Raw genomic sequence first — 16066 nt, forward strand, 5'->3', positions numbered from 1 at the left:
GTGAAATAATCTGTCTGTAAACAATTGTTGGAAAAATGACTTGTGTCGTGCATAAAGTAGATGCCCTAACTGACTTGCCAAAACGACTTAACATGTGTAAATATTTGTATGAACATAAGCTTCAACAACTGAGACAAACTGAACAACGTCCACAGACATTGTACTAACAGAAATTGAATAAAGTGTCCCTGAACAATCAAAATCAAAATTAACAGTAAATGCAGCTGGTGGCCACACCAGATACTAAGTACTGCAGTGCATCTCCTCCTCATGGACTGCACCAGATTTGCAAGTTCTTGCTGTGAGATGTTACCCCACTCTTCCACCAAGGCACCTGCAAGTTCCCGGACATTTCTGGGGGGAATGGCCCTAGCCCTCACCTTCCGATCCAACAGGTCCCAGACGTGCTCAATGGGACTGAGATCCGAGCTCTTCGCTGGCCATGGCAGAACACTGACATTCCTGTCTTGCAGGAAATCATGCACAGAACGAGCAGTATGGCTATTGGCATTGTCATGCTGGAGGGTCATGTCAGGATGAGCCTGCAGGAAGGGTACCACATGAGGGAGGATGTCTTCCCTGTAACGCACAGCGTTGAGATTGCCTGCAATGACAACAAGCTCAGTCCGATGATGCTGTGACACACCACCCCAGACCATGACGGACCCTCCACTTCCAAATCAATCCCGCCCCAGAGTACAGGCCTTGGTAACACTCATTCCTTCAACGATAAACACAAAACCGACCATCACCCCTGGTGAGACAAAACCGCGACTCGTCAGTGAAGAGCACTTTTTGCCAGTCCTGTCTGGTCCAGCGACGGAGGGTTTGTGCCCATAGACGACATTGTTGCCGGTGATGTCTGGTGAGGACCTGCCTTCAAGCCCTCAGTCCAGCCTCTCTCAGCCTATTGCGGACAGTCTGATCACTGATGGAGGGATTGTGTGTTCCAGGTGTAAATCCGGCAGTTGTTGTTGCCATCCTGTACCTGTACCGCAGCTGTGATGTTCGGATGTACCGATCCTGTGCAGGTGTTGTTACATGTGGTCTGCCACTGCGAGGACGATCAGCTGTCCGTCCTGTCTCACCATAGCGCTGTCTTAGGCGTCTCACAGTACGGACATTGCAATTTATTGCCCTGGCCACATCTGCAGTCCTCATACCTCCTTGCAGCATGCCTAAGGCACGTTCACGCAGATGAGCAGGGACCCTGGGCATCTTTCTTTTGGTGTTTTTCAGAGTCAGTAGAAAGGCCTCTTTAGTGTCCTAAATTTTCATAACTGTGACTTTAATTGCCTACCGTCTGTAATCTGTTAATCTGTAATCTGTGTTTTAACAACCATTCCACAGCTGCATGTTCATTAATTGTTTATGGTTCATTGAACAAGCATGGGAAACAGTGTTTAAACCCTTTACTGATTATCTTTGAAAGACAGGGTCCTGAAAAAGAGAAGTTTTTTTGGCTGAGTTTATGTTACTGTCAAATGAGAAAATTACATTGCATAATGAAAGGAAGCTAAATTCCATCACCTCCAGCAAAACAGTCAATCTGATAGAAGATTGATAGAATTTACGTCAGATACGTCTTTGTAGAGAGGCGCATGGCATTGCTGTTTATGAAAAGCCTAATTTTACTTGTGAACTCAGAATGAACCCAACTAACTAGATGTTTCAGTCTCACAGGCAACCAGTTAAACATCCAGCAAGAAACAAAGTTCTGCCTCTAGCTCAATCAGTTCCTTACAAAGTAAAATAGAATCAAGAATGAGGAGATAAGCTTACAGCTGCCAAACTTCAGTGGACAGGAGTGGAAATCCATAGGGAAGTCTTCGAGGTTCATGGGACATTCCGCCTGGACCGTTAACCTGAGTAAATACAAAAATACAGACGCAAGAGTTCACATCACCCCAGAACCTCAGGGCTACTCTCGCAGTGCAGTTGTTTTGTTGTGTTACCATGTTTCTTTTGAATGGCCTCATCTCTCCTCACTTTCAGGCTATGCTGAGAAATGGTATGTACAAATACTGTATGGTTTTCATAGGGTGATGCTGACTGCCTGTACAATAGCAGTAGATCTCTATGCTGGCGTTGGCTGCTGCACTGACATCACCTTGTCCTTAGACCTGAGGACAGCTCTGTTAGCTCTCTAATGAAACCAGGGGTAATAAAGAACAAGCACTTGTTACCTCATAGTGTACAGCAGTGTTCCATCCTCCATGATCCGGAGCAGTTTGTTGGGCATGGTCATGTTGTGAGCGACAGATTTCTTCCCATTGTGGAAGAAGCTATCTGGCGTCCAGATCTTACTAGCCATCAAGTTGTTCAGCCGCAGGATATTCATCGGCCCATTGAACTTCAGCCGCTCGTCAATCCAGCTCTGACGGAAGAACACGTCCACAGTGTATTCCTGACAAAGAGCAGAGTACAAAAGACTTTAGCACAGGTTGAGATATGGATAATGTCCCCCCCTCCATCACAATTCTCACAATATGTAATGAAGAGACTGCAATGGCAGAGGGTGTTATAAAAACACCTTAGATCTGGTAAACCTACTGCTGCATCATAACATGTGTTTTGAATAAGTATAGTGAAACCATAAGGGTATTAAAGCTCCTCAATCAATAAAATAAATAAAAAAGTGTGTTCTAAAGTGGTGCCTCCTGAGTCAGTGTTTGAGGTTGCACCTGGTTTGTCATGTCTGGGGACGTGCAGAGTCAGTGGTGGATGCCTGCTCCCTGCCCTCTGGCTAATGTCAGGGTGGATTTACATCAGTACCCCCTATCCCGTCAATATCTGGCCCTCTGGGGTCTGGTGGGTACAGCCCCCCTTCCCATACACACAGCCCCCAGGCTCCTGACCCCCAAGGGCTTTACTGAGCAGTTCATGGGGCGACACACAAGGGTAAATGATTCCTGGACTCTGAAACCCTTTGAATTTGAAGCCCTTAAACAAAAACACATGCTCAAAGACTTCAATGACAACTGTGAAGTTGCAATCCATTTTTCCCAGAGAAAATTACTTTCTTTGTTAACACACTCCAAGAGCACAAGTTAGCTCTGTGATGTCTCACAATGGATGTTAATGGGTTGAGTTACCCCAAACAGAGAAAGCCCTGTGATAAAGCCTAGCGAAAAGCTCTGTACCAGTCCAATCCACTATTATCACCTGGGTCCAATGTTTTTAAAGTTATCTCTACGGAAAATGTCAGCTATTGGATAGAATTAAATGCATAGAAATAAAATGAACAGAACTGGTGTCCCCATTCAAGTCAATGAGTTGTCCATTCTATTTCTGTGCATGTAATGTCTGATTGGCAAAATCCAAATAGATAACTTTGGAAAAACTGGGCCCTGGTCAGTCAAATGAAAGTAGTTTAGAAATGTATCGTCCAATATTCGGCCTAGTAATGATTCGTTTTGTCTAACACTATGACACTGATTCTATGCCACAAGAGCTCCGTGGAGAGATCACAATAAGGAGAGAGGGAAATATAGAAGCCATATATTTACAGACATAAAGCATAGGGAGCAGCAGGGATGCTGTCAAATATATGAGAGAGAGAGACAGAGAGAGAGACAGAGAGAGAGAGATGCCACTATCAGAGAAACACTATCAAAGCAGAGCGATGGCCCAAGAGTGAAATTATCCACCGTGAGCTGGAAGGATCCTCTAAATGAATTATACATGTGCCATTTCTTCTTCTTTTTTAAGGCACTTGTTCGGTAGCAACCATTTTCCCCTCTTCTTTATGGTTTAAATATTTGAGAGCAGGCTGAAATGGAGGGCTGAGAGTGCGATGGAGGGAAACTGAGAAAAGCTTTTAAAGCCCAGCAGGTACGAGCCTGGAGCTTGGAGAACAAGGCCAAAGGAAAGGACAGGGGCGAGAGGGTGAGACAGAGAAAGAAAAAATAAATGGGACACAGAGAATGAGGACTCTGTGAAGATGATATGCCTGTGTATGTACAGTATGTATGTGTGTGTCTAAGAAGGGAAAAAAAGTGCACCTATAACGGCAACAGACAGACACAGTAGTGATGCTACCCCAAAATCACATGAAATGTTGATGGACCAATCACAGTTTAAAGGGTCAGTCTCTGTCCTACTCAAAATATATGTGAAATACATAACATATATCAATTTATAGCTATTGTTAAACATAAGCTTATATATAAAAAAATAATGAAATAACTAATGAATTACAGCATCTTCATAGATGAAAGAAGCTGAATATATTTCACTAAGAGCTTTATCGTAGTTGTCTAATACCTAGTATAACACTTACCATGTCTGTGTCTGACACTGGACCGAAACTTGTGACATAAATATCAGTCTTCACCTCGGTCACCCGATCTGTAAAATATATGCACACAAAAAATGTTTTAAATGTATTTAAAATGGTTGTTTTCTTATAGTCGCAACAACTGTTTTTAATGCTTCATTCATGTTTCATATGTATATTTTTAGATCTCTCTGTTCATGTCAACAAAGAATCCATTCGCAAATCCCATGTTAAAAACACATGTTTTTGAGAACTGTGAGGTACATCTGGAATGAGATGTGGTTGAGATCAATCCAGCCACTGAAAGCCATGATTTCACATTAAACTTAGATGTCTGTGCTGTCATGGCAACGCTTTGTCCATGATTCCACATTTACCTTTTCTCATCGCTCATATTCCTGCCTCAGACTCCCTGGTGAACAGTGGGATGGGAACATACACTATATCATATTACATCTGCGCTGTCCTCATGGGGAAAACACACTCACTCTCCTCACTGCCCATCAGACACTTTAGGGGCATCTCAATTGGCTAAAGCGGCCTCCTTTCCTGGTCTCCAACTCTCCATGCAAAGGAATTAATTCTGACCTAAGTATAGTAAAAGCAGTGTTGATGTCTACCAGGTCGGAGTTACATATTGATCGTGGGTAGGGTGATTTAATGTACTCCCATATAATCTAAAAGCAATATCCCAGTAAGGGACATATGATACCTACTGAAAAGTACAATCCAAATTCAATCTAACACTAACGTATCATCAATGATCATTCTTATATACAGTAAATGCATGCGTGCACACAAATACAGGCCATCACACACATACAGAGGCCATCACACACATACACAGGCCATCACACACATACACAGACCATCACACACATACACAAACACAGGTCCTCACGCACAAATACAGTCACACTCATAATTCACACTCTCAAAAATATAGTGAAGGAACAGCCAACAACTGCCAAAAGAAAAAGTGTTCAGGCAGCACCCCAGTGACCAATAACTGTCCACATTTTGTTGTGTTAAAGCCTGAGACTAAAATGGATTAAATTGAGGGTATTTTTGGTACTGGCCTACACACCATACCCCATAATGTCAAAGCAGAATTGAGTTTTACAATTTTTTTTACAAATTAATTTAATAGGAAAAACATAAATATCTTGAGTCAATAAGTACTCCACTCCTGTTTTATGGCAAGGCTAAATAAGTTCAGGAGTAAAAAGCTGCATGAACTCACTCTGTGTGCAATAATAGTGTTTAACATGATTTTTGAATGACTACCTCATCTCTGTACTCCACACATATAGATAATTGTAAGGTCCCTCAGTCAAGCAGTGAATTTCAAACACAGAATCAACCACAAAGACCAGGGAGGTTTTCCAATGCCTCGTAAAGAAGGGCACCTATTGTTAGATGGGTAAAAGAAAAGCAAACATTGAATATCCCTTTGAGCATGGTGAAGTAATTAATTACATTTTTAGATGATGTATCATTACACCCAGTCACTACAAAGATACAGGCATCCTTCCTAACTCAGTTGCCAGAGAGGAAGGAAACCATTCAGGGGTTTCACAATTTAACTATTTAACTAGGCAAGTCAGTTAAGAACAAATTCTTATTTTCAATGACGGCCTAGGAACAGTGGGTTAACTGCCTTGTACAGGGGCAGAACGACAGATTTTTACCTTGTCAGTACAGGGATTCAATCGTGCAACCTTTTGGTTACTAGTCCAACACTAACCACTAGGCTACCTGCCGCCCAGGCCAATGGTGATTTTAAAGTTACAGGATGGATCAGCAACATTGTAGTTACTCCACAATACAAACCTAATTGACAGAGTGAAAAGAAAGAAGCCTGTAGAGAAATAAAAATATTCCAAAACATGCGTTGTTTGCAATAGGCACTTAAGTAATACAGTAAAAAATGTGGCAAAGCAATTAACTTTTGTCCTGAATACAAAATGGTATGTTTGGGGAAATCCAACACAACACATCACTGAGTACCAGTCTTCATATTTTCAAGCATGGTGGTGTCTGCATCATGTTCTGAAAACACTCGTAATTGTTAAGAACTGGGAAGTTTCAGGATAAAAAATAAACGGAACGGACCTAAGGGGAAAAAAAAATCCATTGGCAAGGTTAGCAAACTTAGGCAAGACATGCCAACAACAAATTCTGAACCTACACATCCATGCATAACTGACCAAATTATGGAAGTCAAGGATTAACATTTTGAATTCTGTGAAGTGAGCGTGGAAGAGGTGAAAAAAAGTATTGTTGTCAATCAACAATGACAAGCCACCTGGGTCTGACAACTTGGAAAGAAGACTACTGAAAATGATAGCGGACGATCTTGCCACTCCTGTTTGCCATCTCTTCAATCTAAGCCTACAGGACAGTGTGTGCCCTCGGGCTTGGAGGAAAGCAAAAGTAATTCCATTGCCAAAGAATAGCAAAGCACCCTTTACAGGCTCAATCAGGCTGTTAGTAAACTTTTGAAAAAAGTTGTGTTTGACCAGATTCAATGCTATTTCACAGTAAACAAACCAACAACAGATTTTCAGCATGCTTATAGGGAAGGGCATTAAACATGTACGGCACTTACACAAATGACTGATGATTGGCTGAGAGAAATTGATAATAAAAAGATTGTGAGAGCGTTTTGGTAAGACTTCAGCGCAGCTTTTGAAATTATAGATCATAATCTGCTGCTGAAAAAACATGGCTTTACATACCCTGCTTTACATCCCTCATCTAAAAATGTTGCTGGAGAAAGACGTTTTACATGGCCCCAACCGATAGTGTTTTTTGGTTCATTTATTTGTGTAACTTAATTTTTTTAACTTATTTTGTACATAATGTTGCCGCTACCGTCTCTTATGACCGAAAATAACTTCTAGACATCAGTACTGCAATTACTGACCACGGACTAGCAGAATCCTTTTTTTCCTTTAAAGAGTCTGATAAGCCCGACACGAACGATATACTGCTTTCTCGGGAACAGGCCCAGATTCCCGTGAAGAGGAGGTGGAGAAAAAGGGGCCAAAGGGCAGGCTGCCTTATGAGAATTCGTAGGCAATCAAATAAACTCCCACTTCCTTCCAGACTCTTATCCAGAGCGACTTACAGTAGTGAATGCATACATTTCATGCATTTTTTTTCCTGTACTGGCCCCCTGTGGGAATCAAACCCACAACCCTGGCGTTGCACACACCATGCTGGCGTTGCAAACACCATGCTCTACCAACTGAACCACAGGGAAGACTGTGAAGACTAATATCTTATGCTTCACGGAGTCGTGGCTGAAGGACAACACCGTCAACATACAGCTGGCTAGTTATACGCTGCACCAGCAGGATAGAACAGCGGCGTCTGGTAAGACAAGGGGCGGTGGACTATGTATTTACAGTGAGGGAAAAAAGTATTTGATCCCCTGCTGATTTTGTACGTTTGCCCACTGACAAAGAAATGATCAGTCTATAATTTTAATGGTAGGTTTATTTGAACAGTGAGAGACAGAAGAACAACAACAAAAAATCCAGAAACACGCATGTCAAAAATGTTAAAAATTGATTTGCATTTTAATGACGGAAATAAGTATTTAAGTATCTGCGGCCAGTTGGATTACCAGGACGTGTACTGCGAGCATACGCTGACCAACTAGCAAGTGTCTTCACTGATAATTTCAACCTCTCCCTGGCTGAGTCTGTAATACCAACATGTTTCAAGCAGACCACCATAGTGCCTGTGCCCAAGAACACTAAGGTAACCTGCCTAAATGACTACCGACCGGTAGCACTCACGTCTGTAGCCATGAAGTGCTTTGAAAGGCTGGTCATGGCTCACATCAACACCATTATCCCAAAAACCCTGGACCCACATCCAATTTGCATACCGCCCCAACAGATCCACAGATGATGCAATCTCTATTGCACTCCACACTGCCCTTTCCCACCTGGACAAAAGGAACACCTATGTGAGAATGCTATTCATTGACTACAGCTCAGCGTTCAACACCATACTGCCCTCAAAACTCATCAATAAGCTAAGGACCCTGGGACCAAACACCTCCCTCTGCAACTGGATCCTGGACTTCCTGACGGGCCGCCCCCAGGTGATAAGGGTAGGTAACAACACATCTGCCACGCTGATCCTCAACACAGGGACCCCTCAGGGGTGCGTGCCCAGCCCCCTTCTGTACTCCCTGTTCACTCTTGACTGTGGTGTGGTGGTGTGGGGGCTGTGCTTTGGCAAAGTGGGTGGGGTTATATCCTGCCTGTTTGGCCCTGTCCGGGGGGTATCATCAGATGGGGCCACAGTGTCTTCTGATCCCTCCTGTCTCAGCCTCCAGTACTTATGCTGCAGTAGTTTATGTGTCGGGGGGCTAGGGTCAGTCTGTTACATCTGGAGCATTCTCTTGTCTTATCCGGTGTCCTGTGTGAATGTAAATATGCTCTCTCTAATTCTCTCTTTCTTTCTTTCTCTCGGAGGACCTGAGCCCTAGGACCATGCCTCAGGACTACCTGGCATGATGACTCCTTGCTGTCCCCAGTCCACCTGGCCATGCTGCTGCTCCAGTTTCAACTGTTCTGCCTGCGGCTACGGAACCCTGACCTGTTCACCGGACGTGCTTGTTGCACCCTCGACAACTACTATGATTATTATTATTTGACCATGCTGGTCATTTATGAACATTTTAACATCTTGACCATGTTCTGTTATAATATCCACCCGGCACAGCCAGAAGAGGACTGGCCACCCCTCATAGCCTGGTTCCTCTCTAGGTTTCTTCCTAGGTTTTTGGCCTTTCTAGGGAGTTTTTCCTAGGGAGTTTTTCCTAGCCACCGTGCTTCTTTCACATGCATTGCTTGCTGTTTGGGGTTTTAGGCTGGGTTTCTGTACAGCACTTTGAGATTTCAGCTGATGTACAAAGGGCTATATAAATAAATTTGATTTGATTTGACTGCACGGCCAGGCATGACTCCAACACCATCATTAAGTTTGCAGATGGCACAACAGTGGTAGGCCTGATCACCGAAAACGACGAGACAGCCTATAGGGAGGAGGTCAGAGGCCTGGCCATGTGGTGCCAGGACAACAACCTCTCCCTCAATGTGATCAAGACAAAGGAGATGATTGTGGACTACAGAAAAAAAGAGGACCGAGCACGCCCTCATTCTCATCGACAGGGCTACAGTGGAGCAAGTTGAGAGCTTCAAGTTCCTTGGTGTCCACATCAACAAACTAACATGGTCCAAGCACACCAAGACAGTCGTGAAGAGGGCACGACAAAACCTATTTCCCCTCAGGAGACTGAAAATATTTGGCATGGGTCCTCAGATCCTCAAAAGGTTCTACAGCTGCACCATCGAGAGCATCCTGACTGGTTGCATCACTGCCTGGTATGGCAACTGCTCGGCCTCCAACCGCAAGGCACTACAGAGGGTAGTGCGAACGGCCCAGTACATCACTGGGACCAAGCTCCCTGCCATCCAGGACCTCTATACCAGGCGGTGTCAGAGGAAGGCCCTAAAAATTGTCAAAGACTCCAGCCACCCTAGTCATAGACTGTTCTCTCTGCTACCGCATGGCAAGCGGTACCGGAGCGCCAAGTCTAGGTCCAAGAGGCTTCTAAACAGCTTCTACCCCCAAGCCATAAGACTCTTGAACACCTAATCAAATGGCTACCCAGATTATTTGCATTGCCCCCCCTCTCCCCCACTGCTGCTCCTCTCTTGTTATCATCTATGCATAGTCACTTTAATAACTCTATCTACATGTACATATTACCTCAATTAACCTGTGCCCCCACACATTGATCCTGTACCAGTACCCTTTATATACTGTAGTCTCACTATTGTTATTTTACTGCTGCTCTTTAATTACCTGTTACTTGTATTTCTTATCCGTATTTTTTTTAAACTGCATTGTTGGTTAGGGGCTCGTAAGTAAGCAATTCACTCTAAGGTCTACACCTGTTGTATTCGGTGCATGTGACTAATAAAATGTGATTTGATATTGTGGATCGAGAGTTAGCTGTCTAACAGAACACAGGGGATGTTCTTTAATGGAAGCCTCTCCAGCATAATCCAGGTAGAGTTAGGCATTTCCCAGGGCAGCTGTCTAGGCCCCTTAATTTTTTCAATCTTTACTAATGACCTGCCACTGGCTCTGAGTAAAGCCTGTTTGTCTATGTAAGCTGATGACTCAACACATCAGCTACCACAGCAAGTGAAATCACTGCAAATCTTAACAAAGAGATGTAGTTAAAAAATTGTTTGGAAGAAATAATTTAGTCCTACATTTTTCAAAAACTAAAAGCATTGTATTTGGGAGAAATCATTCACTGAACCCTAAACCTCAACTAAATCTTGTAATGAATAATACGGAAATTGAGCAAGTTGAGGAGACAAAACTGCTTGGAGTAACCTTGGATTGTAAACTATCATGGTCAAAACACAATGATGCAACAGTAGCTAATATAGGGAGAGGTCTGTCCATAATAAAGCATTGTTCTGCTTTCTTAACAACGCTATCAACAAGGCAGGTCCTACAGGTCCTCGTTTTGTTGCACCTGGACTACTATCCAGTCATGTGGTCATGTGCCACCAAGAGGGACTTAGGAAAATTACAATAGGCCCAGAACAGGGCAGCACGGTTTGCCCTTAAATGTACACGGAGAGCTAACATTAATAATATGCATGTCAATCTCTCTTGGCTTAAAGTAGAGGAGAGGTTGACTGAATCACTACTTATATTTGTGAAGGGTATGTTGAATGCACCCAGCTGTTTGTTTAAAAACTACTAGCACACAGCCCACAAGACATGCTACCAGAGGTCTCTTCACAGTCCCCAAATCCAGAAAAGACTACAGGAGGCACACAGTACTACATAAAGCCATTGCACTTACATTTTAGTCATTTAGTAGACACTCTTATGCAGAGCGACTTAGAGTAGTGAATGCATACATTTCATCTTTTTTTTCTCCATACTGGTCCCCCGTGGGAATCGAACCCACGACCCTTGCGTTGCAAACACCATGCTCTACCAACTGAGCCACACAGTACCATGAACATTGAACAGCCATGACTATATAGAACTCTATTCCACATCAAGTAACTCATGCAAACAGTAAAATTAGATGTAACCTGAACCTGGTTCAGTCTGCTTTCCACCAGACACTGGGAGATGAATTCACCTTTCAGGAGGACAATAACCTAAAACACAAGGCCAGATCTACACTGGAGCTGCTTACCAAGAAGACAGTGAATGTTCCTGAGTGGCCAAGTTACAGTTTTGACTTAAATCTGCTTGAAAATCTATGGCATGACTTTAAAGTGGTTGTCTAGCAATGCTCAACAACCAATTTGACAGAGCTTGAAGAAATTAGAAAATAATATTGTACAATCCAGGTGTGCAAAGCTCTTAGAGACTTACCCAGAAAGACTCACAGCTGTAATGACTGCCAAAGGTGATTCTAACATGTATTGAGTCGGGGTGTGAATACTTATGTAAATGAGATATTTCTGCATTTCATTTTCAACACATTTGCAAACATTTCGAAAAATATGTTTTCACTTTTATTAAATACACCATGAACATGGATTATCCTAACACCTGTGTGATGACCGGGTGCAGAAACAATGGAGCCCTGGGTAATCTCAAACTGTCAGGGATTTCTTCGTCTTCTGACGATATAACGAAATCATCGTCGGAAAAGGTAGACCAATACGCAGCAGGTATGTGTATGCTCATCTTGAGATTTATTAACTTCCAAAATGAACGTACAAAATAACAAAACAAGTGACCGAACGAAATACAGACAGTCTGGTAAGGCACAAGGCTAAACTCAGAACAATCACCCACAAAATACAAGACAAACACACCCAACTAATATAGGACTTCCAATCAAAGGCAACACCAAACAGCTGCCTTCAATTGGAAGTCCAACCCCAATTATCTCAACATAGAACCAGACACACTAGACTAAACATAGAAATACCTAAACATAAACCAAAACCCGGAAATACTAAATCAAACACCCTTTTAACAAACACACCACCCCGAACCACATAAAACGAATACCCTCTGCCACGTCCTGACCAAACTACAATACTAATTAACCCTTATACTGGCCAGGACGTGACACAAACAAGGTTTACATTGACTTTCCCAAATTGTGCAACAACAGTTTTTGGCAATTGTTTTGAAAATCATTATCACTTATTTAACATTCTTTGTCATCTCAACGCCAGAATTCATGCCTTTTTTGTCTGTTATGAGGTTTGCTGAGCTTCTTACATTTTCTTTTGAGGTCAGGAGTGAAAAACAAACAAACAGTCTACTTATTTTGAATTGCACTGAATTGTCTACAACTGTAAGCCTTGATTTAAGCCAAACCTGGGAGCTATTGTGCAATTCTAAAATCTCTCAGTGAAAAAAATCTCATTTCCCATAAATAAAACAGCCATTTCCCAGTACACATCTGGTGCATCTGTCTTCTTTGGTCTCATGGGAAATCAAATTAACTTTACTGCCTGACTGTAGAGTGCTTCTGTCATGAAATAATATCTACAACTACAGTAGATAAACATCAACATAAATCATAGCACCTTGTGGGCTAATCTAGGATCCATGAAAAGTTAAAACCTCAGTAAGTCCTCAGTAAGTCCTCAAAGTCAAGAAAGCATATTCAATCACACAAATGAGATCAGTGACTGTACTGGGATCAGTGAGAGGCTACTGAATAACCATGATCAGTCATCTTTTACGGACCAGGCATTATAAATCACACCTAATGTGGGCTGCTCTTGGATCAGTAAGAAGCCAGAAGCAAAGTACATCCTTGCCAGCAATTTACAGTTGGAGGTATAGTACCATAGTAGGGGAAATTACCTCGCAACAAGGCCAGTTGTAAACTGCACATGACTAAAGGGCTGTCCCAAATGTCAATTTGTATCCTTCTGGATGTGAATGTTCAGCAAAGCCTTATGACACAGTTATCAGGATAATCACATTGGCACAGTAGGCACTTGGTTTTTCGTTATCTTACCTTTTTCTACCAAAATTCCCTAGTTGTGACTAAGACTAATCTTTGTACACTACATCCAGTGTCTATGCTGCTCATCAGAACTGGGACAAAGGGAGCCTCTCTTGGGAGCTATAGAGGTATTGGGAGCTATTTTGCCGTGAGTCATGCACCCTGGGACATTATGAATTAGAGAGTCCACAATCATACTGAACCCTACACTCATACACAGCTCAATCATCATGGTGAGCCAGACACACCAAAACACACAGAGAAATTTGAGTGGCAACGGTTTTAATGGATACACGCAAACAAAACTTCAAAGTGACTGGGTCAGCCCTAAATAAAACAGCCTAGAATATTTCTTACAGTATCTCTTCTGTTACAGCAGATAATACTTTCTGTGTTGTTGTCTTGGTGATAAGGGGGATGCAAATGCAAGCTCAGTAACTCATTCTGACACCAGACAAGTTATTTGGGAATTTAAACAAGCTTCCATCTGGGGAAATGCAAAAGATTGACACAAGAACATGTTTAATCTCAAAGATATTTAAAACTGAATAAAATATATGTCCTGGAGTTCTACTGGGTGTACAGGCTTTTGTTCCAGCTCTACTCTAACACACCTGATTATACTAATCAAGGTCCTGCTGAGCAGCTGATCAACATTTAAAATCAATTTAACTTTCAATTTATTTCATTTTATATGGAAAGTATGCAATGTTAACTGCTCACCGCCAAGTCCAGGTCGTAATCGGTTGTCATAGCCATCCAGAAGGCTGTCCAAGATCCGGGTGAACAGAGTGATATTGTTTTTGAAGGCTTCTGAAGCATATGCCGACGATTCCACTCTTGATCTATGTAGGTAACATTAAGTAGCAGAAACATCAATGATTAGGAGAGATGTGAGGGGAAAATTGACATATGTGGGAAAAACATTGTTTTTGTGTGTTTTCCTAAGGAAAATAAAAACCTAATTCAACCTCTCTCTGCCAACTTCCTCTCTTGAAATGGGACAGAGCACTATGCGGCAAACAATTGTTCTGTAGCCAACTATTAAAGACCACAAAAGTGAATTAATGTGGCTCAGTTGGCTTCTTGCAAAGACAACCAGCCTCTCTCACATTTGTTCATTATAGAACAGACAGTTCTACCTCACCAAAGAAATTCCTAAACATTTCCGAAGATAAATGAAGGAAGGCACCAAGAAATCGTGCATCAGTCGATTATCACATTACTGAGTTTTCTTTCTTCAGATTCATACAAATGTTCTAACTTCCTGGAGCGCTGCGCAATCTCCACCTAGAGTCTGCTTTGCAGGTCACCGCGCAATTGGTGTCTCCGCTCTCCACACAAATTGTACCACCATGTTATCACGATAATTTCAAAAACAAAATTGTAATTTCGCGTGACTGCTTTATTCCAATCTGGGAACCATTTAGATTGGCCAAAATTGAGAAGATTTAGAACGGACAGATGCAGTGCACGCAAACACCGCTTACTGCTTTTTCTACTGATTGTTTATTTTTTTATAAAGAAAATACAACGAAACTTACCTTGACTGCCACAGTACCATCATCGAGAAGAACACCGCTAGATAATGTGATAAATCCAATCGCTTGTTCATTGCTGAAATCCAAACCTACAGAATGGGTGGATGACCAATTAAATGCAATATTCAGAGCCCGAATTTCCATTCATGAAGACATTCGATTGAAATGCTAAGCAATACCATTCATTCTGAATTATTGCCTTTTGTTAACAAATTAATGCAAACTAATTCTATAAACTGTTTTCTCTATCCAAAATCAAATAGTCATGCGCTGTATAGTCTATAAAGTCAATGCAAAGACATCAAATGTGATGGCAACATGCAAACACAAATAAATTCGATCACTCCATAAAAAAACATGATACATTTTTTTTTTAAAACGTATTGAAGTTATTGAAAACTCCATTATTATTTGCTGGAATGGCGAGCAAGAAGATTTTTTGAAAACGTTTTGCAAATCATCAAACCTTCAAGGCAACTGTCACTAAGACGCAGCAAAGCAATGAGGCGGTTGACAGCTAGGCTACCTGACTAGCGCAAGGTATCCCCCTTTGATTTTCTTTCTGAGAACTCAGCTGTAAAGTTGCGCCCAAGCGCTCTGTGCGTTATCTAAATTACACCACGGAGATTTGGCAATGCACCCGGAGTGCGCGTAAAGATTTTGATTATATTCCAAACGCTGAAAAATCCAAAAGACCGAATGTAGCTCTGTCCATCTGTATCCAAGTGCCGTGGTTCACAATTATATTCGATATTGGCTCCCGCCTTTCACCTGTAAGCGATGCACCCGCGCGCCCAATTCCGCGTGGCACGAGCCACTGAGAAAAGTGAGGAAGACGAGCAAGGCAGATATACTAGGTCCTAGAGATAGCTTCCACCTTTTGACCACTAGAATAAATCCCAGATTTGATTTCCAGTGACAAATTTATGTTTGAGGGTTCTGGAAAAGCTCTTTCTCTGCAACACAAAGCACAACACCACCATGTAGAAACTAGAACTGGTTTCAAGTAAAGGAGTTGGATAGATGCTAAGATGTTATTTGAGGCACTTTGGATGCGCTCAAGAGGCTACGTGACTTCGCCTATCGTAATTAACTCAGAAATGAACATGGTCTCAGGACAATTGGTATTATTCTGTGACAATCCATTTAGTATGATACTGTATATTAGCTTACATTATGAATGGAATAGCAGTTGTACAA

At 42.2% G+C, this 16066-nt stretch overlaps 1 protein-coding gene across 2 annotated transcripts in view; it reads right to left on the reverse strand.

Annotated features, from left to right (window-relative positions):
* The window catches only part of LOC106600528 (gamma-aminobutyric acid receptor subunit alpha-2-like), a 39243-nt gene extending 23389 nt beyond the window's left edge, over positions 1 to 15854 (reverse strand). Inside the window, exons 1-6 of one of the 2 annotated variants that reach the window (XM_014191957.2) lie at positions 15393 to 15854; positions 14870 to 14955; positions 14049 to 14170; positions 4283 to 4350; positions 2187 to 2407; positions 1783 to 1865 (exon numbers count right to left, since the gene is read on the reverse strand). In XM_014191957.2, the coding sequence (XP_014047432.1) occupies positions 1783 to 1865; positions 2187 to 2407; positions 4283 to 4350; positions 14049 to 14170; positions 14870 to 14940 (565 nt within the window). In that variant the 5' untranslated portion in view covers positions 14941 to 14955; positions 15393 to 15854. Of the gene's footprint in view, positions 1 to 1782; positions 1866 to 2186; positions 2408 to 4282; positions 4351 to 14048; positions 14171 to 14869; positions 14956 to 15332 lie in introns of both variants that reach the window. The other variant, XM_014191951.2, reaches the window with a different exon arrangement.
* Positions 15855 to 16066: the final 212 nt, after the last annotated feature.

This window comes from Salmo salar, chromosome ssa01 (assembly GCF_905237065.1).
Source record: "Salmo salar chromosome ssa01, Ssal_v3.1, whole genome shotgun sequence".
In the NCBI taxonomy this organism is placed as follows: Eukaryota; Metazoa; Chordata; class Actinopteri; order Salmoniformes; family Salmonidae; genus Salmo; species Salmo salar.